General features: G+C 46.9%; 2 protein-coding genes across 16 annotated transcripts in view; one reads left to right on the forward strand and one right to left on the reverse strand.

The window, feature by feature from the left end:
- USP39 (ubiquitin specific peptidase 39) overlaps positions 1-25,441 on the forward strand; it is an 81,302-nt gene that overhangs the window by 4,005 nt on the left and 51,856 nt on the right. For 2 of the 15 annotated variants that reach the window (XM_055243566.2, XM_063617569.1), the window contains exons 1-6: positions 9,358-9,682; positions 12,426-12,495; positions 14,712-14,806; positions 16,878-17,014; positions 18,773-18,925; positions 23,983-24,208. In XM_055243566.2, coding sequence (XP_055099541.1) covers positions 9,421-9,682; positions 12,426-12,495; positions 14,712-14,806; positions 16,878-17,014; positions 18,773-18,925; positions 23,983-24,208 — 943 coding nt within the window. In that variant the 5' untranslated portion in view covers positions 9,358-9,420. Of the gene's footprint in view, positions 1-5,259; positions 5,512-7,232; positions 7,339-8,000; positions 8,136-9,294; positions 9,683-12,370; positions 12,496-14,711; positions 14,807-16,857; positions 17,015-18,772; positions 18,926-23,982; positions 24,209-25,441 lie in introns of those variants that run through there. The other 13 variants (XM_055243569.2, XM_063617573.1, XM_055243568.2 and 10 more) reach the window with 11 other exon arrangements.
- C14H2orf68 (chromosome 14 C2orf68 homolog) lies at positions 1,430-5,246 on the reverse strand. The gene is made up of 4 exons (XM_055243584.2): positions 5,034-5,246; positions 4,825-4,943; positions 2,582-2,733; positions 1,430-2,213 (listed from the first exon to the last, which is right to left on the reverse strand). The coding sequence occupies exons 1-4, from the start codon at positions 5,138-5,140 to the stop codon at positions 2,091-2,093; spliced, it is 501 nt and encodes a 166-aa protein (XP_055099559.1). The 5' UTR covers positions 5,141-5,246; the 3' UTR covers positions 1,430-2,090.

The following is a 25,441-nucleotide window of genomic DNA, read 5'->3' on the forward strand; positions in this document are numbered from 1 at the left end:
TCACTGCAACCTCTGCCTTCCAGGTTCAGGCGATTCTTTTGCCTTGGCCTCCCGAGTAGCTGGGATGGACTACAGGCGCATGTCACCACACCCGACTAATTTTTTGTATTTTTAGTAGAGACGGGGTTTCTCTGTGTTAGCCAGGACGGTCTGGATCTCCTGATTTCATGATCCGCCCGCCTCGGCCTCCCTACCTCTTCCTTTACTTAATAAGAATGGGGTCTAAATTTTCAGGTGCCAAGCCCCCAAACTCCTCTTCTAGCCTTCTGAATTGTGTAATAAAACCAGGAAACAGGTGATCCAGCTGTGAGAAGACAGACCTCAGAAGTATTTCCAGACTAAAAAGCGAGACTTGCAGTGAAATCCTATGTTCCAAGTCATCAGATCAGTTTAAGGACTGGAAGACTAGAATGACTGACTGGTTCTCTGACCAGGAAGAACAGGGGTGGAGTTTGGGAGAGCATCCTTGACCCAGGAGGCTTTGGAAGGTAACATTAGAAGTCAAAAGGCACTTCTAGCCCAGTTGCCTAAGTAGAGGACAAAGACTTTCTCCTTTCAAAAGAGAACTGAGCCCAGGATTGGTAAGTTTAAGGCACTTAACCTTGACCAGCTCTGTAGGTCTGGAGCATTTTGGTCCCTGGCCACTTTCACTACTGGGCCTTTCTCACTTATCCACCTCACTTACTGCCCCAGCATTCCTTTGGCATTGCGAGCTGTGACTTGCCACATTTTAATGACATGATTGAAATAGCTACCTTGCAGGATAGATTTTCTGGGGTATAGGGGACAAACCAACAGTGCCATCAGGTGTCTTAACACCCGGATGTGGAGAAACCCCTGGGGCAAGGGCCTATGTTTTCAGGAAATCTCAGTTCTCAAATGCTTAAAGCCACATTTCAAGGCACTGAGGTTAGGCTGATGTGCTGGAAAACAAGTGCCTTGGAACTTCCGTACTGGAGGGGGAGGATGTCTTGTGGAATTCAGACGTAAGCCTAACCCTGCATTAGAAAAAATGTTCACCGGTTTAGAGCAGTGGTATTCCTGGGGATCTTTATGCTAAGGATCTGAGTTACATACTCCTGGGAGGTAGGAAAGAAGGCCTCATTTCATTCCCTCTGGCGTGCTGTCAATCAGGCAATTATTGCTAATATTGACTTTCCCTTTGTAGGTATGTTCAGAACTGTTAAGTCACAACTGGAAAGTAAGTTCCCACTTGTTTTATAATTCCCTTTTAGTCTGAGCAGAGGATAGTCTGTTCACGGCTAGGAATGAAGTTGAAAGTTGGAATTCTGTAGCCCTGGCCGAGGCAGGTTTTGCTGTAAGAAATCTTTGCAGTTTAGCACCAACATCTTCCTAGGTTTCCTGTCTAGACAGTGCAAAGCAGTGGAACATGCGAGAAACAAAAAAGCCATGGAAAGGGAGGGAGACATGCTTGCAAATAGGCCTCAAAAATGGAGGTCTCCCACTTTATTGGTATCAGAATTACTTGGAGAGTTTTTTAGAAGGGTAGATCCCCAGGCCCCGCTCCCACCTCCAAAGTCCTGAGCAGCTGGAGGTACACAGTCATGTTGGAGAGGGAGGAGAACTGATGGATTCTACCTGAGGCAAAAAGATGAAGGAAAGGAACAAAGAAAAAGGGCTGAAAAAAGGTCTATGAATACATGGGTGGAAATGAGCAAAAGCACAGAAGAAACATAAAATAACAAACATGGCTCATGGAGCTGAGTGGAACAGCAGCAGCCAGGCATATGACCTCGGTGAGAAAGCACCATATTGGCACGAGGCTTCATAAATTCTGGTTCTCCCTGGAGTCTCTGCTTCTAGAACACATTAGCCACACAAAATTCTCCAAAAAAAAAAAAAAAAAAAAAAAAAAATTCCAGAATATCAGGCTGGGCAAATGGGTCAACATATAAGAAAGAATGACTGCAAGCCGGGCCAGGTGTAGTCCTGCAACACCCTATGGATGCAGCAGCTCTGGGGGGTCTCAAGATCAGACAAACTGGTCCTGGTACCCCCACGCTAAATTCCCTGGGCAGAATTCTTCCGAGTGCAGTGAATCCAGCCTGGAGAGAACGCCTTCAACATGGTCAGTGTCGGCTCTGGCGCTTTGCAATCTCCTCCTGGATACGCAACTTGAGGGCTTCTCGCATGGGTGGATCCAGAGGCGTGTGTGCCGACACCTCCTCACTCACCTTTCCTGGGTCATCGCCCTACATGGAGGAAGAGTCAGGAGGCTCAGGGCCTGGCCTCTTCCAGAAAGGTGACCTGCCCTGTCCCTAAACACTCTCACAGAACTCCATTTAGCTCAAGGCTTTTTGCCAGCACTTGTCATTTCCCAGGTATCCCCTGTAATAGTGATTCTCCACTGGGGGCTAAGAGCCCTCCCTATTCCCCTACTTGAGAATCACTGTGAGATGGGAGTGAGTTGTGCTCAAAAGCACTGCCCGCCAGGCCTAGGCTCACATGTGGAGCAGACGCTTCCCACTGGGGGTCCTGAGGAAAACAGGGCTCAGGGTCTGACAATGGTTACTACCATGGCCCAGGACCTTCAGGCTGCAGCTGTTTCCACCAGGCGTACCTGATAGACGATAACTGATGTGACCTCTCCACTGTCTGCCTCGTATTCTAAGCAGAAGAGCTGATGGCCAGAAGGCTCCAGGTCAGAGCCTCCACTACTGCTGCTTTCACCGGACTCTTCATAGTCTGGGTTGCGTGGGTGGGCAGAGACATCTGGAAGGATGAACCACAGTAAGAAAGAAGAGGGGGGTGCTGCTGAAGGCCCTGCCCATAGAGATGCTGCAGGAAAATACACGGTTAAGAAAGCCCCAGTCTTCTTTCTTTTTGAGACGAAGTCTCACTCTGTCGCCCAGGCTGGAGTGCAGTGGTGCAATCTCGGCTCACTGCAACTTCCGCTCCCGGATTCAAGCGATTCTCCTGCCTCAGCCTCCCGAGTAGCTGGGATTACAGGCAAGTGCCACCACGTCCAGCTAATTTTTGTATTTTTAGTAGAGATGGGGTTTTACCATGTTGGCCAGGCTGGTCTCGAACTCCTGACCTCAGGTGATCCGCCCACCTTGGCCTCCCAAAGCGCTGGGATTTCAGGCGTGAGCCACTGCACCCAGCTGCCCCAATCTTCTTATGGGTCCAGTGTAAGTGGGTTTTTTTTTTTTTTTTTTTTTTTGAGACGGAGTCTTGCTCTGTTGTCCAGGCTGGAGTGCAGTGGCTAAATCTCGGCTCACTGCAACCTCTGCCTCCCAGGTTCAAGCAATTCTCCTTCCTCAGCCTCCCAAGTAGCTGGGATTACAGCCGCCTGCCACCATACCTGGCTAATTTTTGTATTTTTAGTAGAGATGGGGTTTCGCCATGTTGTCCAGGTTAATTTCAAACTCCTGGCCTCAAGGGATCCGCCCACCTCAGCCTCCCAAACTGCTAGGATCACAGGCATGAACCACCGCGCCTGGCCCAGTGTAAGCGTTTGGTGTGCTGCCAATCAAACTTATTTACCTTTGCATCCCTGCTCTGGGGCCAGCACAGTCCTGTCACACAGTAGGTACACAATGCACATTTGTCTAGCGAAAAGTACTGGAAAGCAGAAGGGTGGATACAGTTCTGCCTGGGTTCAAATCCAGGCTCTGCCATTTACTAGCTGAGATCTTGGGCAAGTTGTTTAACCTCTCTGTGCCTGTTTCCTGACTGTGAAACAGAAGCTTTCTTATGAGGTTGTATAAAGACTCAGTGAATTAATAATATACGTAAGATCTAAAAGCACTTTAAGTAATGCCTAACAAAGGTAGTGGCACACACCTATAATCCCAGCACTTTGGGAGGCCGATGCGGGCAGATCACCTGAGCTCAGGAGTTCGAGATCAGCCTGGACAACGTGGGGAAACCCCTTCTGTTTTTTTTTTTTTTTTTTTTTTTTTTTTTTTTGAGACGGAGTCTTGCTCTGTTGCCCAGGCTGGAGTGCAGTGGCGCGATCTTGGCTCACTGCATGCTCCGCCTCCCGGGTTCACGCCATTCTCCTGCCTCAGCCTCTCCGAGTAGCTGGGACTACAGGCGCCCACCACCACGCCCGGCTAATTTTTTGTATTTTTAGTAGAGACAGGGTTTCACCGTGTTAGCCAGGATGGTCTCCATCTCCTGACCTCGTGATCCGCCCGCCTCGGCCTCCCAAAGTGCTGGGATTACAGGCGTGAGCCACCGCGCCCAGCCGGGGAAACCCCTTCTCTACAAGAAATACCAAAATTAACGGGTGTGGTGGCACACGCCTGTGGTCCCAGGTACTCGGGAGGCTAAGGCTGGAGTGAGCCCAGATCACACCATTGCACTCCAGCTTGCGCGATACAGACCTAGTCTCAAAAATAAAATAAAAACATTTTTAAAAAAGTAATAATGTTTAACAAAAATTGAGTGTCATATGTTAACCAATGTGATCTCTAGGTAGCAGGGAAGCTGGGGAAAGGCCATTTACTGGGTTCATTCCACAATTATGTGCTGGTCGCTCATCGCTGTGCCAGACTTTCTCTTTGCTAGGTAGCGGAGCACCTTACTAAAATACAGCACGGTGGGGCAAACCGGCAAATAAACTTCTTGCTGGCTCCCCGATACTCTGACAGCGATGCTTAACTGGGGGCTTATGAGTCATCCCAGTTCTTGGGGAGAATCATTCAGCGGAGATTTGGGAGCGTTGAGGTGGAGGTTCCGGGAACAGACGAGGTAAGCTGAACCTTAGGAGTAAGAAGTGGTTTTTCCCTACAGAGAAAGGGAGTGCGTTGCAGGAAGAGCGCGCGGGCTGGAGGCAGGCGGGGCGGGCGGCCTCACCTCGGTGTCGCGGCAGGTACACCTGCAGGTCTGGCTTGCGGGGCCGTGTCGGCGCGGGCGTGTGCCGCCTCCTCACCTTCTCCTTGGCCGCCTGCTTCACCTTCTTGTCATAGTCGTCCCTGCGGGGAGCCGAGGGGAGTCAGGGACTGTCGGGCCGGGCCAGGCCAGGCCAGGAGTGGCGGCGGCGGCGGCGCAGGGCGGGGCGGTACCGAGCGATCTGGTTCCGTCGGATATGGTGCACGAAGCCGTGGTTCATGTCCAGCCGCCCCCCAGGCTTGCAGCAGTGCCCCAGCCGGGGATGCGGCCCCGCCTCCATCCGGAGCCGGGGACGCAGAGTCGCCGCCGCCTCGACGGCCCCAACAACAGCCACCCGCCCACAGAGGTCCGCGCCGCCCCTCACTCAGCTTCCGGCCCCGCATCCTGACTTCCGGTCTAGGAGGCCCCTGCCTGGCCAAGCGATGCGGCGCGCGGAGTTTTCGGGTCTGGTCGGGTCGGGTGGAGTAGGGTATGCTTGACTTCCACCCCCCCGGACAGAGGGCTTTTGGTTTTGTTTTTTTTGTTTGTTTTTTCGTAACATATTAATAGGAAACAAGGATTTCGGCTTACAGCTGATACTAGAACATTGAGAAAAATGCAAATCGTCTATTAACTCGATGCTTACGGCGGTGCCTTCCCGTCTTTTTTCTGGTAATGGGATGCTGTGCAATCCATCACCATCTGCGTGACTTTGGCTGACCATGTAACCCTGCCACGCCTCAGTTTCCTCATTAGCAAATGGGAACACCTAGAGCACCTACCTCAAATAGATTGTGAGGCCTTGAAATGCTCAGGCAGGGCACACAGCGGCGCCCAGGCCGCAGGCTTCGCGAAGGCGCCGCGAAGGCTCTCCTGGCCCGGCTTGCCTCCTGCTCACGGCGCCGATGGCTTAACTGTCCCCGCGGGAGGACCCAGGGTTTTTGAGGGACCTACCGGTGTATTATTTTCTTTTTTATTTTTCCTTTTTTTTTTTTTTTTTTTTGAGAAGGAGTCTCACTCTGTCGCTCAGGCTGGAGTGCATTGGCGTGATCTCGGCTCACTGCAACCTCCCCCTCCCGGGTTCAAGCGATTCTCCTGCCTCAGCCTCCCTAGTAGCTGGGACTACAGGTGTGTGCCACCACGCCCGGCTAAGTTTTGTATTTTTGGTAGAGATGAGGTTTCACCTCGTTGGCCAGGCTGGTCTCGAACTCCTGACCTCAGGTGATCCGCCTGCCTCGGCCTCCCAAAGTGTTGGGATTGCAGGCATGAGCCACCGTGCCCGGCCCTTTTTTTTTTTTTTTCTATTTTTTCTGACCACTGGGTTCACATCACAGTGTGTAAAATTCTCAAGTCCTTTTACAAAAGTCAAAATCAGGAATTCATGATTAGGACAGGGACAAACGGCTGGATGCAGTGGCTCATGTCTGTAATTCCAAAACTTTGGGATACTGAAGTGGGAGTATCGCTGGAGGGAGGAATTTGAGACCAGCCTGGGCAACACAGTGAGACATTGTCTCTACAAGAAAAAAATACATTAAAAAAGAAAGAAAGATCCAGGCGTGGTGGCTCATGCCTGTAATCCCAGCACTTTGGGAGGGGCCCAGGCGGGTGGATCAAGAGGTCAGGAGTTCGAGACTAGCCTGGCCAAAATGGTGAAACCCCGTCTCTACTAAAAATACAAAAAATTAGCTGGGCTTGATGGCAGGCGCTTGTAATCCTAGCTACTTGGGAGGCCGAGGCAGAAGAATCGCTTGAACCCAGGAGGTGGAGGTTGCAGTCAGCCGAGATCGAGCCACTGCAGTCCAACCTCCATCTCAAAAAAAAAACAAAAGCAAAAAACAGGGACCAATGGTGGTCCAGCCACACAATGGAATATTACTGAGCAATCCAAAGGAAGATCTGTAGCTCAACAACATGGATGGATCATAAAGTAAATATGCCCAGTGAAGGAGGCCAGGGACTCTGTATGATTCCATTTATATAAAACTCTAGGAAGTGCAAACTAATCTATAGTGACCGAGAGATCAGTTGATTTTTGTGGGGGTTCTCTGGGAGGAAGAGGATATCTTTGGGGCTGGGTAGATTCTTTAAATTTTTTTAATTTTTTAATTTTTTTGAGGCAGGATCTCACTGTCGCATAGGTTGGATTGTAGTGGTGCAATCACTGCTCACTGCAGCCTCCACCTCTCAGGCCCAAACGATCCTCCTGCCTCAGCCTCCTGAATAGCATGCCACCATGCCCAGCTAATTTTAAAATTTTTTTGTGGAGACAGGGTCTCTCTATGTTGCCAAGGCTAGTCTTGAACTCCTGACCTCAAGTGATCCTCCTGCCTCAGGCCTCCCAAAGTGCTGGGATTATAGGTGTGAGCCATCGTACTGGGCCCAGATCCCTTCTATTGATTGTGGTGATGGCTTCATGGGTGTATACGTTACAGGAAAGGGATCCATATTCAGACCCCAAAGAAGGGTTCTTGGACCTTGTGCAAGAAAGAATTCAGGGTGAGTCTGCAGTGCAAAGTAAAAGCAAGTTTATTAAGAAAGTAAAGTAGCAAGGTGTGGTGGCTTATGCCTGTAATCCCTGCACTTTGGAAGGGGAGGTAGGCGGATCACTTGAGGTCAGCAGTTCCATACCAGCCTGGCCAACGTGGTGAAACTCTGTGCCTACTAAAAATACAAAAATTAGCTGGGCGTGGTGGCAGGTGCATGTAATCCCAGCTACTCAGGAGTCTGAGGCAGGATAATCACTTGAACCCAGGAGGCAGAGGTTGCAGTGAGCCGAGATCTCACCACTGCACTCCAACCTGGGTGACAGAGTGAGACTCTGTCTCAAAAAAAATAAAAAATAAAAGATAAAGTAGTGAAAGTACAGCTCCTTCATAGACAGAATAGGGCGTTCCTGAAAGTAAAAGGAGGAACGCATCCACCATGGCTACAAATGCTTGTTTATATATAAGATAAAAAGATCATGGGGAGATGTGCTCTGCTACAAGGGTTTGTGATAAAGGATTAATTTTATTAATTACCATATTTTGCAAGAAGACATATTATTATCTTTAGAGCAAAATTAGGAATGCCTTTATTCTCCAGATATTGGGATATTAGGACACTCCCAAGTCTGGATCTGTTTAGTAAACATTATCTCTCTGTTCCCTTAATCGTAGACATCTCTAGGCTAGGAATACCTAACTTCCTGGGAATGCAGCCTGGCAAGTCCCAGCCTCATTTTCCTAACCCTCACTCAAGATGGAGTTGGTCTGGTTCGAACGCCTCTGACATATGCCTCAAGTCAGAATTCAGTAAATTGCACACGGTGTGGTGTGGTATGGTATGGTATGAGGGAGTTTCACGTGTGGTGTGGTGTGTGGCGTGGCGTGGTGTGGTGTGGTGTGTGGCGTGGTGTGGTGTGGTGTGGTGTGGGTATGACGGAGTTTCACTCTGGTTGCCCAGGCTGGAGTGCAATGGGGCGATCTCGGCTCACTGCAACCTCCGCCTCCGGGGTTCAAGCGATTCTCCTGCCTCAGCCTCCTAAGTAGCTGGGATAACAGGCTCATGCCACCACGCCTGGCTAATTTTTGTATTTTTAATAGAGACGGGGTTTCACCATGTTGGCCAGGCTGGTCTCCAGTCCTGACCTCAGGTGATCCGCCCGCCTTGGCCTTCCAAAGTGCTGGTATTACAGGCATGAGCCACAGCGCCTGGCCTAAATTGCACACTTTAAATATGTAGTTTCTTGTATGTCAATTATACCTCAATGGAACGGTTCAAACAAGCAAACAAGTTCGAGGCAGGTCCTGAGGTTAGAGCTTTATTAGCTTCATGGTAAATCCGCCCCTACCGGGCATTTGCGTTTTCATGGTACCAAGAACCTTCTAAAAGTAGAATTAGGGCCGTCAAGGGGATGATTTGGGAATGTCGCCTAGTTTTCCTGCGCAGGATTGTCAGCCTCCAAGCCGCGGAGACTGTGTGATACGACCTCACGATGGTGGTTTTGAGGCACAAATCTGGGGCCGAATGACAGCTTCTTTTTTTTTTTGAGACGGAGTTTCGCTTTTGTTGCCCAGGCTGGGGTGCAATGGCGCGATCTCGGCTCACCGCAACCTCCGCCTCCTGGGTTCAAGCGATTCTCCTTCCTTAGCCTCCCGAGTAGCTGAGATTACAGGCATGCGCCATAATGCCGGGCTAATTTTGTATTTTTAGTAGAGACGGGGTTTCTCCATGTTGGTCAGGTTGGTCTCGAACTCCCGACCTCAGGTGATCCACCGGCCTCGGCCTCCTAAAGTGCTGGGATTACAGGCGTGAGCCACCGCGCCCGGCCTGACAGCTTTTATCCAGAAAACTGTCGCCAGTAAAGGTTCCCGTCTCAGTAAACTGTAAACGACAGTAGGCCCACAGAAGGTTCTCAGGGGAGAGGAAGCCACTGCAGGAATAGCACCGCCCACAAATTTTCTGCAGCGTGATTTGTCCCCAGTGGCGACTCGTAGAGAGTTCGGGGCTCGCTACCAGCCCCTCTCCTGATTGGCCGTGTGCCGCGCACTCGAGCGTGCTTGGCGCCTGCGCTGGACGACTCGGCTGGTAGCGGAGATGTCCGGCCGGTCTAAGCGGGAGTCTCGCGGTTCCACCCGCGGGAAGCGAGAGTCTGAGTCGCGGGGCAGCTCCGGTCGCGTCAAGCGGGAGCGAGAGCGGGAGCCTGAGGCGGCGAGCTCCCGGGGCAGCCCTGTGCGCGTGAAGCGGGAGGTGGAGCCAGCGAGCGTGCGCGAGGCCCCGGCTTCTGTTGTCCCGTTTGTGCGGGTGAAGCGGGAGCGCGAGGTCGATGAGGACTCGGAGCCTGAGCGGGAGGTGCGAGGTGCGTGGGGCCGGGCCGGGCTAGGCGCGTGGGGCCGGGCCGGGCTAGGCGCGAGAGCCTCTTTTTTTCGCGTCTTTTTTTCTTGTCTCTAGTCTTCCGCCAGGTCCCTGCGCCGGAGTTGGGGCAGGGGTGGGGTTGGGGTGGAGAAGAGGAGGGATCCAGACTCGACGGTTCTACTGTTCGACTTGTTCTGATGAAGACAGTAGCCTTCTCAATAATCGTATAGTATTTCTTTTTTTTTTGAGATGGAGTCTCATTCTGTTAGCCAGGATGGAGTGCAGTGGCACGATCTCGGCTCACTGCAACCTCTGCCTCCCGGGTTCAAACGATTCTCCTACCTCCGCCTCCCAAGTAGCTGGGATTACAGGCGCCCGCCACCACGCCCGGCTAATTTTTTGTGTTTTTAGTAGAGAAGGGGGTTTCACCGTGTTAGCCAGGATGGTCTCCATCTTCTGACCTCGTGATCCGCCCGCCTCGGTCTTCCAAAGTGCTGGGATTACAGGCGTGAACCACCGTGCCCGGCCAACCGTATGGTATTTCTAACTACAACAATCGTAACAACAGCAGCTTCCCTTTATCGAATGCCTGATGTGGGGGCTCAGTGCTGATTTTACAAGTGTTACTTCCTTCAATTTTAGAAAAAATATATATATATATTTTTTGCGTTTTAAGATAGAGGCAAGTCTCGCTATGTTGCCTAGGCCGGTCTCGAACTCCTGGGCTCAAGTGTTCCACTCGCCTTGGCGTCCTAAAGTGCTGGGATTACAGGCGTGAGCCACCGTGCACGACTTTCCTTCAGTTTTTACATCTAAGGTCTTGTAATTAAGATATTAAGAATGCTTGAGCAATAGGCACCTGCACTAAAGTATGGATTATGTAGCACCTTTTAAGCTGAATAAAGCCTAGAGACAGTTCTCCATTAGTCTCTTGAGTTTGTGCACGTACTGCGACCATTGCCTGACTGCCTTTGCTCCTGGACTCTCGTTAAGGATGTTCGTGTAGTGAGCAGCCTTGGAAGATAGAAATGGTGTCTCCCTACAAAACGAGGAGACAAGGGCACAATCCGTTATAAAAGATTTGGGGCAGGGTGTGGTGGCTCACACCTGTAATCTCAGCTACTCTATAGGATGAGGTAGAGTTCAAGACTAGGATAGGCAACAGAGCGAGACCTCGTTTGAAAAAATGGTTAATGGTTCAGATTCTCTAAGCTCAGGGTTCCTCTCCTGTAAGGCAGCTCACTGTGTGCATGGGTTCTCTTCACTTTGCCTTGTGGGAATTCACTTGGAACACTGACACCAATGCTATATTCTGGCTACTGTCATTGCTCTAATAAACTGTCCTTTATTTCAGGCCAGGTAGTCACATGCTTTCCATCAGCGTTCATAAAACTGTGACAGGCTAACTTGTTAGCTTGCAAGTAGGGTAAGATCTGAGACCCACTCAAGTTTTTGACAAATGGTAGATTTATAGATACACATGTACGTTCTTCTACTTTTTTTTTTTTTTTTTTTTTTTTGAGACAGTTTCACTCTCGTTGTCCAGGCTGGAGTGCAATGGCACGATCTCAGCTCACTGCAACCTCCGCCTCCCGGGTTCAAGCGATTCTCCTGTCTCAGCCTCCCAAGTAGCTGGGATTACAGGCACATGCCACCACGCCCGGCTAATTTTTGTATTTTTAGTAGAGATGGGGTTTTGTTATATTGGTCAGGCTGGCCTCAAACTCCTGACCTCAGGTGAGCCGGCTGCCTCTGCCTCCCAGAGTGCTGGGATTACCCAACCACTCTTTAAACTATGTAGTACATTTGTGGCCAGGCGCAGTGGCTCACGCCTGTAATCCCAGCACTTTGGGCCGGGCCGAGGAGGGTGGATCGCAAGGTCAGGAGTTCGAGACCAGCCTGGCCAACATGGTGAAACTCCGTCTCCTAAAAGTATGAAAATTAGCTGGGTGTGGTGTCGTGCGCCTGTAGTCCCAGCTACTCGGGAGGCTGAGGCAGGAGAATTGCTTGAATCCAGGAGGCGGAGGTTGCCGTGAGCTGAGATCGTGCCATTGCACTCCAGCCTGGGGGACAGAGCGAGACTCCATCTCAAAAAAAACAAAACAAAAAAACCAAACGCAACTATATAGTACATTTGTGTTACAATTAGTTTATTTTAGTGCTTTTGACATATTTCATATTTTTCATGCTTTATGGGATTTCTTTATGTAAAATGCAAACAAATCTTCTGTTGATTTTATGTATACCAAATATATTCTCCCAGTTTGTGGCTTGTTCTATTAGTGGACTTTTTTCTTTTCTTTTTTTTTTTTTTGAGACGGAGTTTTGCTCTTGTTGCCCAGGCTGGAGTGCAGTGGTGCGATCTCTGCTCACTGCAACCTCCTTCTCCCAGGTTCAAGCGATTATCCTGCCTCAACTTCCTGAGTAGCTGGGATTACAGGTGCCCACCACCATGCCTGGCTAATTTTTGTATTTTTAGTAGAGATGGGGTTTCACCATGGTTGGCCAGGCTGGTCTTGAACTCCTGACCTCAGGTGATCCACCCATCTCGGCTTCCCAAAGTGCTGGGATTATAGGCGTGAGCTACCGCACCCGGCTAATGGACTTTTTTTTCGATATTGTTGCCACCCAAACAATAGGAACTCATCTTGATTAGTTTTTCCCATTTCTGTTTCTTTTTTTGTTCTGTTAGTTGGCCCTGAGTATAGGTTTCCCATTTTCAAAGCCTTTGATGATTTTCCCTTCAGCAAAGAATGGCCGAGTGGATTCTGAGGACCGGAGGAGCCGCCACTGCCCATACCTGGATACCATTAACAGGTCAGTAGGACAGAGATGCTGAGGATAGCATAAGAACAATGGAATCTATGCAGAAAGTTTTTGTACTGTACATTGAACAACACATTGACAAACTTTACTTTTTTTAAACCTGTCTAGAGAGTTGTGCTTCTTGCCATGTTACTCTTTATTCTTTGATTTAAAGTGTCAGAACACATGTTGTTAAAGAGCTTTTAGCTTATTTTGCATTTGTATGTTGGGATAACAGGATGCATAGTATCCTATAACAGTAGCACAGTGAAATATTTATGGAGTATCTAGTATGTGCTGGATACTATTTTGGGTGCCTGGGATTCAGCAGAAAAAAACACAGAAATTTGTTTGAAAGCTGAGGTAGTTTACCTCATCATAGCATTCTTTTCTCTGATTCCCAGTGGCATGTAGAATGTTTTTCAACCTATATTGTAGGGGAATGTTCTGCAATAATATAATTACTCTTGTAAGAGCTGGGTGTGGTGGCCTACGCCTGTACTCAGCCCTTTGGCAGGCCAAGGCAGGAGGATCACTTGAGGCCAGAAATTTGAGACCAGCCTGGTCAACATAATGAGATCCATCTTTTTTTTTTGTTGTTTGAGATGGAGTTTCACTTTTGTCCCCCAGGCTGGAGTGCAATGGCGCGATCTTGGCTCACTGCAACCTTCGCCTTCCAGGTTCAAGCGATTCTCCTGCCTCAGCTTCCTGAGTAGCTGGGATTACAGGTGCCCACCACCATGCCCAGCTAATTTTTGTATTTTTTTTTAGAAGAGACGGGGTTTCATCATGTTGGCCAGGCTGGCCTCAATCTCCTGAACTCAGGAGATCCACCTGCCTTGGCCTCCCAAAGTGCTGGGATTACAGGCATGAGCCACCGTGCCCAGCCAACGAGACCCATCTTTTAAAAAAATTAAAAAAAAAAAAGTTATGGCCAGGTGCTCTGGCTCATGCCTGTAATCCCAGCACTTTGGGAGGCTGAGGCAGGCAGATTGCTTGAGCTCAGGAGTTTGAGCATCCTGGGCAGCATGGCAAAACTTCAGCTCTACAAAAAATAAAAAAATTAGCCAGGAGTGGTGGTGTACTCCTATAGTCCCAGCTTCTTGCGGGGGGCTGAAGCAGGAGGATTGCTTGAACCTAGGAGGTTGAGGCTGCAGTGAGCTGAGATTGCGCCACTGTACTCTAGCCTGGATGACAAAGTGAGACCCTATCTCAAAAAAAAAAAAAAACCAAAAAAGTTATAAGGGCTGTTCATTATGGTAGGCATGAGCCACCTGTGGCTTCAGTGGCTCCTGCAGTTGAAGAACTGAATTTTAAATTTTATTTAATTGAATTACAGTCAGCCTCAGTATCAGGATATGGAACCTGAAGATACAAAGGGCCAGCTGTAAGGGGCTTGAACATTGTGGATTTTGGTATCTGAAGGGGTCCTAGAACCAGTGTCCTGTGGCTACTGAGGGACAACTGTATTTTAAATTTAATTGTCAATAGCCACTTTGTCTAGTGGCCTCTAATAAATTAGATAGCATAGCTCTTTGGGATTATTATCAGTTAATTAAGAGTTACTATTTGAGAATAAATCTCTTTGTGGATTCAGTGGAGGTAAGATTTTTATTCCTTACTGCCTAGTACTCACTTTGCACTTGAATAAATAGGTCTGTTTGTAGGTGTTCTGAAATTCTTCAGGCTTTCCATTTGTTTTTATGGATAAAAATACATTTTTATTTTGTAATTAATTATTACTAGTATTTGTTTTTAAGAGAGGATCCCACTCTGTATCCCATTCTGGAGTGCAGTGGTGGATCAGAGCTCACTAGCCACAAGCTCCTGGGCTTAAGTGATATGTTTTTCTTCTATGCAAGGATTTATTCACCCTTTTTATGTCCTCTCCACCTCCAGAATACTGTTGGGGTACTGTTACCTTAGTCTAACTTGTAGCTTTCCCTCTAGAGAAAGTGACTGCAATGGAAAGTCCTGAACTGGTTACAAACACTAATGAGAAAGAGGCTCGTGGGTATTGTGTGTCTGGTGGAGACACCTCAACAGTGCTTTGGAGCATGGCGGGTGGAGGTGAGGAATAATCAGTGTCCCCCATGATGTATATATGGTTGTGAACTGTTTTCTGGAGGATGTTGTGTGGTATCATGGGTCACAGAGCCAACACTGCTTCATTTGAGTGCCTTCCTACATGTCCATCCTATTTATTTTTTTCTGTTTTGTTTCCTTAGGAGTGTGCTGGACTTTGACTTTGAGAAACTATGTTCTATCTCCCTCTCACACATCAATGCTTATGCCTGTCTGGTGTGTGGCAAGTACTTTCAAGGTAAATAAGTTGTTAGAGCTTACTGCAGATCTGCTGCAGAGGGACTTTTTTTTTTTTTTTTTTTTTTTAAAGAAAGTAAGCTGTTCTCAGGAATCATATCTAATAATTTCTATTTGTTCCCAGGAAATTGAAATATTCTTAGAAAACCAATAAGAGGTTCTCTGGTCAGAGCCTAGATATATCTGAATGGGAGAAAGAGCTAGTCATATGAAAGACTGTAATCTCAAAGACTCTGGGTTCTCGAATCTCTAATATATGTATTTTTTTAATTTTTACTTTTTAAAAATTCTTTTGAGATAGAGTCCCGCTTTGTTGCCCAGGTTGGCTCACTGCAACCTCTGCCTCCTGGGTTCAAGCAATTGTCCTGCCTCGGCCTCCAGAGTAGCTGAGATTACAGGCGCCTGCCACCACGCCTGGCTAATTTTTGTATTTTTAGTAGAAACGGGGTTTCACCGTGTTGGCCAGGTTGGTCTCGAACTCCTGGCCGCAGGTAATCCACCTGTCTTGGCCTCCCAAAGTGCTGGGATTACAGGCGTGAGCCACCGTGCCCGGCCTAATTTTTTTTTTTTTAAGAGATGGAGTCTCACTCTGTCACCCAGGCTGCAGTGCAGTGATGTGATCTTGGCTCACTGCAGCCTCTGACTCCCAAGTTCAAGCAATTCTTCTGCCCCAGCCTCCCGAGTAGCTGGGATTACAGGCATGCACCATCACACCCGGCTAATTTTAGTATTTTTTAGTAGAGACGGGGTTTCACCATATTGGCCACGCTGGTCTTGAACTCCTGACCTTAAGTGATCCACACTCCTCAGCCTCCCAAAGTGCTGGGATTACAGGCATGAGCCACCGCGCACGGCCACATTTTTTTTAAAGATGGGATTGTACTCTGTTGCCCAGGCTAGTCTTGAAACTCCTGAGCTCAAGCAGTGTGCTTGCCTGTACCTCCCAAAGTGCTGGGATTATAGATGTGAGCCATTGCACCCTGCTAGCTGGCTAATTATTTTATTTTTTTGTGGAGATAAGGCCTTATTATGTTACCCAGGCTACAATTTTTTTTTTTTTTTTGGAGTATTCTTTGGCTCAAAGGACTTTATTCCATTTTTTTCTGAAAATATATCATTTCAACTCATTCACACCAAGCAGCTGCCATGTACATAGTATAGTGGAGGATTCAAATGAGGTAAAAACAGCTGGGCACAGTGGTTTACACATGTCATCCTAGCATTTTGGGAGGCCGAGGAGGAGGATTGTTTAAAGCCAAGAGTTCAAGACCCACCTGGCTAACATAGCAAGACCCTGTCTCAAAAAAAGAGATAAAAACTGTATTCTTTGCTCTCATAAGGAGCTTATAAGGAGTCAAGGTTGACATGTAAAACAACCAGCGAGTTTTGTTAGACCATAAAGATTACTGCTGGACTGTGGCACTGAGTAAAAATAAGTGCAATAGGAGTTGAAATGTGCAAAAATCAATGCTAGCTGGAGTGTTTGTGTTGAGTTCATCAAAGAGTTGAGGTGGAACTTGAATTGGCAGGACATAGGAGTTTGAATAGTTAAGGGAGAGAGATTCTAGAAAGGAGTAGCAACATGAAAAAAGTTACATAGATAAAGCATTGTCCTGAATATGGGCATTTGGAAATTCAGGACTGAGTGATGATGGACTGTCATAGGATATGTATGTATTTATGTTTATGTGTATTTACGCACACATATATGCATAGCTATTTCTAGTTTCATGTATATAGGAAACTATATATGAATGTATAGTTATATGTATTATATATAATTATATATATAGGTTATATATATTTTATATATGTATTAAAAAATAGTGAAATTTGTTTCCCTAATCAATGTCTTAGGCCATCTAGAGAATGAAATAACTAATGTGCTAGTCTTTCTTGCTAATTTTTTTATGAGAGAACTTCATGTGGAGGATTCATTTTATGAATGGCATAGTATTTGTTTTTTGCGGATATTAACATGTTCCGGTGGAAAATAATGAAAGGAAAAGCAAACCTGATCTGCGCGTTCTAGTATCTGCCCTTCTATTACAGCCTTTCACCCTTTCCTACAGGCCGGGGTTTGAAGTCTCACGCCTACATTCACAGTGTCCAGTTTAGCCACCATGTTTTCCTCAACCTCCACACCCTCAAGTTTTACTGCCTTCCAGACAACTATGAGATCATCGATTCCTCACTGGAGGATATCACGGTGTGTGTCTAAGAGGGTTGGTTTGGGGTCCATTCTTTAGTGAGCCATCCCAGGGCTCCCAGGGGACTGCCCCACCGGAGGACAGGGAAGAATCTCAGTCCCTTTAGGCATCGAGAGGCTGCTTTCCCTTTTGGGAAGAACTGGGGAAACTGAGTAAGGTCAGAATTCGTAATTGCAGCCTGTAGTCTAACTTAACTGTCATTTCTACTTGTAACATTGAGGGCTAGGACTGAAGAAATATGGGTGTATTCTGATGGGGTTTAAAGTGTTTTGTGAAATTATTCTTCTACACTTTGAAGTAGGGATATGAATTGGTCCTGGTGTAGGACAGTATTTACCAAGCTGCACACCAGCTCCTGGCTGCTTTTAACATACGATGTGGCCAGAGCATCCAGCCACAGATGTCTCATCTGTGGGCTCTAGTTTGTGACCTGTGCCAAGAGACACTCATTGTACTGAGCATGGAAAGTCCTCCTGGGCTTTGATTAGTGTTGGGCTTTTGATTATTATTTTCCTTTTCAGCATGTGGGGTGTATTCATGGTGCCAAGTGCTCTGTTCTTGTTTTTGGTTTTGTTTTGAGACAGGGTCTCAATTTGTCGCCTAGGCTGGAGTGCAGTGGTGCCATCACAGCTCACTGCAGCCTCGACCTCATGGGTTCAAGTGATACTGTTACCTCAGCCTCCCAAGTAGCTAGGACTGTAGGCATTACCATCATGCCCAGATACATTTTTTAAATTTTTTATAGAGATAGAGTCTCACTGTGTTGCCTAGGTTGTTCATGCTCTGTTTATTTTTAAGGAAAGCATGGTATTTAGTCTTTGAAATACTGCTTTTTCTACTTGTAAAAGTTGTATAAGCCTATTATTAATAGTTGAGATTAAAATAGTTATGGAGAGGCTTGGTGCAGAGGCCCACACCTGTAATCCCAGCACTTTGGGAGGCCGAGGCAGGTGGGTCATTTGAGGTCAGGAGTTTGGGATCAGCCTGAACAACATGATGAGACCCCGTTTCTACTAGAAATACAAAATTAGCCGAGCATGGTGGCACATGCCCATAATCCCAGCTACTTGGGAGGCTGAGGCAGGAGAGTTGCTTGAATCTGGGAGGGGGAGGTTGCAGTGAGCCGAGATCGTGCCATGGCACTCCAGCCTGGGCAACAAGAGTGAAACTCCGTCTAAAAAAAAAAAAAAAAGAAAGTTATGGTCAGTATTTATAGAGGGAGAAACTGGGCTAAATTCAGTGTTTCAAAGTGAGTTTGGGATGATCTCTGTCCAGTCTGTGACATAATGACTCTGGTAACTCTGTGCCTGGGAAGAGTCTGATCCTGCTCTTCCAGTACCAGGGACTCATGGAGATCCTCATTCCCACCCAGAGTGGAGGAAACTCTCCTGCTCCAAAGCTAGGTCCATGTGCTACTCCCAGGAGGTTCTATCTGAGACTTAGACTGCCTTTAGGAACTTGAGTATTGTATAGTTTCTGGCAGTCAGTTTTCATGAGTTGACCAGACCTGAGGTCTGTGAAAAGACCTGGGATTCAGTGATTTTGGGATAGACACAGAGATCCCCTTGTAGATTAGCCATGGGAGAGAATCTACCCCGTGTTACTTCAATCTTTACACCTACTGGTTGGGACTCTTTTTCTGTGTGTGGTGGGATGTTCATGGCCAAAGTGTTTTTTGTTTTTGTAGAAATTACTGTTACAGACATTTCTTGTGAACTCAGCTCTTAAACAACTTAACATTTTCTTTTGCTTTGCAGTATGTGTTGAAGCCCACTTTCACAAAGCAGCAAATTGCAAACTTGGACAAGCAAGCCAAATTGTCCCGGGCATATGATGGTACCACTTACCTGCCGGGTATCGTGGGACTGAATAACATAAAGGCCAATGATTATGCCAACGCTGTCCTTCAGGTAAGATCAAGACAGGAACATTGAGGAAGAGAAGGACACCCAGAAGGCTGAGCACAGTGGCTCACCCCTGTAATCCCAGCACTTTGGGATGCCAAGGCAGGCAGATTGCCTGAGGTCAGGAGTTTGAGCCAGCCTGGCCAGCATGGCGAAACTGTGTCTCTACTAAAAATACAAAAATTAGCTAGATATGGTGGTGCAAGCCTGTAGTCCCAGCTATTCGGCAGGCTGAGGTGGGAGAATCGCTTGAATCCGGGAGGCAGAGGTTATAGTGACCCGAGATCGCACCACTGCACTCCAGCCTGGGGAACAGAGTGAGACTCTGTTTCAAGAAAAAAAAAAAGAGAGGGACAGGAAATAGTATGTGTACTGGCCAAGAAATTACTGCCTTTGGCCAGGCACAGTGGCTCATACCTGTAATCCCAGCACTTTGGGAGGCCAAGGCGGGAGGATCACCTGAGGTCAGGAGTTCGAGACCAGCTTGGCCAACATGGAGAAACCCCATCTCTACCAAAAATACAAAATTAGCCGGGCTTGGTGGTGCATGCCTGTAATCTCAGCTATTCGGGAGGCTGAGGCAAGAGAATCACTTGAACCCTGGAGGTGGAGGTTGCAGTGAGCCGAGATCACGTCACTGCACTCCAGCCTGGGCAACAAGAGCGAAACTCCTCTATCTCAAAAAAGAAATTACTGCCTTCTTGTAGAGTATAGTCAGATGATCCTCAGATGCCAAGTCTTGCTAAGGACTCTACTTGAGTAATTGTTCTGCAACAGGCAGAGCATTCCTTTGCTCACTGGGCTGCTGTCAAATGGTGAGGCTTTTTCTAGCCTCTGGCTCATGGCCTCTGGAACTTCCAGGGAACGAGGGACCGAATCTGTGTTGCCTTGCAGTATCAAGTAAGAAACATGCCAGATGCATTTTTTTTTTTAAATGGTGTAGATATTTGTTGTGCTGGCTGATCAATGACTTTCTCCTGCCCATGTGCTCATAACCCTGAAATGGGAAAGGCAGAAAACCAAAGCTGTCCTATTTTCTTTTCTTTCTTTTTTTTTTTTTTTTTTTTGTGACGGAGTCTCAGTCTGTTGCCCAGGCTGGAGTGTAGTGGCGCAATCTCAGCTCACTGCAACCTCTGCCTCCCAGGTTCAAGCAATTCTCCTGCTTCAGCCTCCCGAGTAGCTGGGATTACAGGCGCCTGCCACTGCGCCTGGCTAATTTTTGTAGAGACAGGGTTTTAATAGAGTTTTAGTAGTTTTAGTTTTAGAGACAGGGTTTCACCATCTTGGCCAGGCTGGTCTTGAACTCCTGACCTCGTGATCCACCTGCCTCGGCCTCCCAAAGTGTTGGGATTACAGGCATGAGCCACCATGCCCATTCCTTATTTTCAATTATAAGTTGTTTTTAAGAAAATTTTATGAGTAATAGGTGCATACTGTAGAAATTTTTTTTTGAGAGGGAGTCTCACTGTCACCCAGGCTGGAATGTAGTGGCACGATCTTTGTTCACTGCAACCTCTGCTCCCCAGGTTCAAGTGATTCTTCTGCCTTAGCCTCCTTAGTAGCTGAGATTATAGATGCCTGCCACCACACCTGGCTAATTTTTGTATTTTTAGTAGAGATGGGGTTTCACTATGTTGGCCAGGCCGTTCTTGAACTCCTGACCTCGTGATCCACCCGCCTCAGCTTCCCAAAGTTCTGGGATTACAGGTGTGAGCCACCACGCCCAGCCAATTTTTAAATGTTGGTAAGTATAATAAGAAAACAATAATCCTACTTCACCAATAAAATGATTAAAAAATTATAATCATAAACACAGGCTTGTTGGGGAAAACATGTAAAAATTGTGAGGGGCTGGGCATGGTAGCTCATGCCTCTAATCCCAGCACTTCGGGAGGCCAAGGTGGCAGGGTCCCTTGAGGCCAGTAGTTTGGAATCAGCCTGGCAACATAGCGAGACCCTGTCTCTATTTAAAAAAAAAAAAAAAAAAAAAAATTAGCTGGGCACGGTGGTGCATGCATGCCTGTGGTCCTAGCTGTTTGGGAGGCTGAGGTGGGAGGATCCCTTCAGCCCAGGAGTTCGAGGCTGTTGGAGAAGATTGAGGACTTTGAGAAGTGCAGGCATTACAGGTGTGAGCCACTGCACCTAGCCTTGGATCACTTTTAAAAGTTAATTATTTATATTTTTTTCTTGAGTTATTGGGCCTTACAGACTCTTTTCCTATTGGTTCATCTTCCTGAGCTTTAAGAAATATATAATGAAGTTCTGCCCTTTTCTGTTGCATGTGTTGCAAATGTTTTCTGCTAGTTTTTATTTGGCCTTTAAATTTTTTTAAGTGATATTTTTGCCGTGAAGAATTGGACAAAAAACTGTGAAGGCGTATTTTTTGCATTCAGTGTCTGCTCTTGGTGTCATGCCTAGTCTCTGGAAAGGTCAAATTCTTAGGTAGAGAGAGACTTTTCATCAGATCATCCCTCTTAAATCCTCTCATGGCTGCGTGAAAACTGATTTTTTTTTTTTTGAGACGGAGTCTTGCTCTGTCGCCCAGGCTGGAATGCAGTGTCACACTCAGCTCACTGCAACCTCTGCCTCCCAGGTTCAAGCGATTCTCCTGCCTCAGCCTCCTGAGTAGCTGGGACTACAGGTGCGTGCCACCACGCCTGGCTAATTTTTTGTATTTTTAGTAGAGACGGGGTTTCATTGTGTTAGCCAGGATGGTCTCGATCTCCTGACTTTGTGATGTGCTCGCCTCGGCCTCCCAAAGTACTGGGATTACAGGTGTGAGCCACCGCGCCCCGCCGAGTGATAACTATTATAGGATGGACAGATAGAATTTGGATTTGGTCAGAGCTGTTAGTCTTGGCTTTCTGATGAATTTTAGATCGCGTAGGAAGGTCTCTTTATAAAAATAAATGGATGAACAAACCCTGTGTGATGATGTTTCCACTAAAATAGGGTTGACTGGACCAGGTCATCCATCTGGAGGGTGGATAATTCTTCTCTGAGGATGCCCAATATTATTTGTATTGTTGCTGAGGCCAGAGTGCAACCCTTCTCCACAAGATAGACAACTGAGAATTAGGATAAACTTTATCCATCCTCTTGTTTTGAGAGTAAATCTCTCTTTTTAGTAATTATTCTACAAACAGGAAGTCCTTGTTTCTTTAGCTGAGCTTAGCTTGTCGGGGCCTTCCTAATCCCCTCTGTAGTTAAAGTACTCTCTGTGTTCTGAGTTGTCTTCCTTAGAGATGCCTGGGTTATTACATTTAGCAGAAACCCTTCTAACTGACTCCCTGAATAGATGACCTTGTTTAAGAAAGAAATGTGTTCATGGTAAGCACAGTGCTGGTCGGGAAGGACCTGTGGGGATACTGCATTTTTATTTAGGATGTCTTTGGTCCTCTTCCCCCCAGTTTCGTTTTGTTTTGTTTTTTTTTTGAGATGGAATTTCGCTCTTTTTGCCCAGGCTGGAGTGCAGTGGTGCAATCTTGGCTTACTGCAACCTCTGCCTCCCGGGTCTAAGTGATTCTCCTGCCTCAGCCTCCTGAGAAGCTAGAATTACAGGCAGTCACCACCACACCCAGCTAATTTTGTATTTTTAGTAGAGACGGTTTCACCATGTTGGCCTGGCAGGTCTTGGACTCCTGACTTCAAGTGATCCGCCCACCTTGGCCTCCCAAAGTGCTGGGATTATAGACGTGAACCATCGCGCCCAGACCCCTCCTCCCAGTTTTACAGCTCAAGCTGATGAGCCTGTGTTTCTTCCTGAAACTAATACGGCTAGTTTTTATCTTTCTGCTTAATGAGATCTAATTTGTTTTTATTGTCCTAAACCTTTTGACCATTTTCTCTTTTTCTTTTTCTTTTTTTTGAGATGGAGTTTTGCTCTTGTTTTCTAGGCTGGAGTGCAGTGGTGCCATCTTGGCTCACTGCAACCTCCGCCCCCTGGCTTCAAGTGATTCTTCTGCCTCAGCCTCCTGAGTAGCTGGGATTACAGGCGTGTGCCACCATGCCTGGCTAATTTTTGTATTTTTAGTAGAGACGGGGTTTCACCATGTTGGCCAGGCTGGTCTTGAACTCCTGACCTCAGGTGATCTTCCCGCCTCGGCCTCCCAAAGTGCTGGGATTACAGGCATGAGCCACGTCACCTGGCCGACCATTTTCCATCATAACAGAGTATATTCACTTTTTTAAAAAAATTTCGGCTGGGCACGGTGGCTCAGGCATGAGAACTGCTTGAAGCCTGGAGGCAGAGGTTGCAGTGAGCCAAGATCGTGCCACTGCACTCCAGCCTGGGGGATGGAGCAAGACTCTGTCTCCAAAAATAAAAAAAAAATTTCAATAGGTTTTTGGGGAACAGGTGGTTTTTGGTTACATGAATAAGTTCTTTGGTGGTGATTTCTGAGATTTTGGTCACCCATCACCCTAGCAGTTTATACTGTACCCAATGTGTAGTCTTTTATCCCTCACCACCCCCTACACTCTTTCCTCCAAGTCCCCAAAGATCATTGTATCGTTCTTACAACTTTGCGTCCTCACAGCTCCCTATATTTACTTTTATGTACAATTATGTGGTTTTAGTATGGGAAAACATCAAATTTTAAGATAATTTTCATATTATTTTAGTGTGGAGTTGAGAGATGGGAGAACTGTGTTTCCTAGGTAGTTATTTTTGCTTCAACCAAAATGGATGATGAAGGAAAGAGTATTTGGATTTTAGCCTTCTGCCTTATGAATTTAAGTATTGTCACAGCATAATTAAAGTAACAAAAGGAAATTGTTGAATAAGTTGATAGAGATTTGAATACCTGCATTTTGTTTTGTTTTGTTTTAACCTTCTTTGTGGTATCCACATGAGCAAAGTGTCTGCAGAACTGTAGTTCATATGAAACTCAACGTTAATGATATTTCTGTGATGTGAGCCTGGGTAGGATTCTCCACTTTTGGCTCTTTAAGGCTGTCACATACACATCACAAGATTCTATTAGGAGAGCTTTAGTTGGAAGAGCTTGGCTCAAGGGGTCCTACAAAGGGGCTTTGGGTTAAGTGGAGTGTTTGATTTTCAGGCTCTATCTAATGTTCCTCCTCTCCGGAACTACTTTCTGGAAGAAGACAATTATAAGAACATCAAACGTCCTCCAGGGGATATCATGTTCTTGTTGGTCCAGCGTTTTGGAGAGCTGATGAGAAAGCTCTGGAACCCTCGAAATTTCAAGGCACATGTGTCTCCCCATGAGATGCTTCAGGCGGTTGTTCTTTGCAGTAAGAAGACTTTTCAGATCACCAAACAAGGTAAGAACAAGTCATTCATGTTTCAGGACAACAAAACTAGTTTGATGAACAAATTTATTTCCACTTGGCAGTGAATTTTTTTTTTTTTTTTTTTTTTGAGATGGAGTCTCTGTCACCCAGGCTGGAGTACAATGGCATGGTCTCAGCTCACTGCAACCTCCACCTCCAGGGTTCAAGCGATTCTCTCGCTTCAGCCTCCCAAGTAGCTGCGACTATAGGCACGCACCACCACACCCGGCTAATTTTTGTATTTTTAGCAGAGACGGGGTTTCACTATGTTGGCCAGGCTGATCTCAAACTCCTGACCTCTTGATCCACCATACTTGGCCTCCCAAAGTGCTGGGATTACAGGCGTGAGCCACTGTGCCCGGCCTTTTTTTTTTTTTTTTTTTTTTTGAGACAGTCTTGCTCTTTTGACCAGGCTGGAGTGCAGTGGTGGGACTTGTAGCTCATTGCAGCCTTGAACTTCTGGACTCAAGGGATCCTCTTGCCTCAGCTTCAAGTAGCTGTGATTACAGTCATGAGCCACTGTGCCCAGCTTGAGAGTAGCCAGGGGTGTCCAGTGGATAGTGTGGTTAGGTTCCTCATTCTTCTCTGACCAATCTGCCCTGCTAAGAGTCCCAGGAGATTCTAGCTGAATAGAAAGTTGGTCTTATTTGGTAAATCAAACTGTATGGCTTAGGGAAATATCAGGAGGCTAGGAAAGACACTAGCTTTTATTAAACGCCTGTCATCTATCCTCATTTTTTTGTGTCCCACATTAGGGTATTCTGATGATATTTTTGTTTTGTTTTGTTTTGTTTGTTTTTTTGAGACCAAGTCTTGCTCCATTGCCCAGGCTGGAGTGTAGTGGTGTGATCTCTGCTCACTGCAACCTCTGCCTCCTGGGTTCAAGGGATTCTCCTGCCTCAGCCTCCCAAGTAGCTGGGATTACAGGTGCCCGCCAACATGCCCAGCTAATTTTTGTATTTTTAGTAGAGAGGGGGTTTCACCATGTTGGCCATGCTGGTGTGAAACTCTTGACCTCAATGATCCACCCGCTTCAGCCTCCCAAAGTGCTGGGATTGCGGGTGTGAGCAACTGCGCCCGGCCTCTGATGAACTGTTCTGACTGTTTTTTTCTCTCCAAACCCAATTTGTTACTGTCTTATGAGTAAAGCGGACAGTGTAACTTTGTACCTGAATCTCATGTGGTATCCTTTAGCATCCGTATTAGTTTATTCAGCATTCACTC

Source organism: Symphalangus syndactylus, chromosome 14, assembly GCF_028878055.3.
Source record: "Symphalangus syndactylus isolate Jambi chromosome 14, NHGRI_mSymSyn1-v2.1_pri, whole genome shotgun sequence".
Classification (NCBI taxonomy): Eukaryota; Metazoa; Chordata; class Mammalia; order Primates; family Hylobatidae; genus Symphalangus; species Symphalangus syndactylus.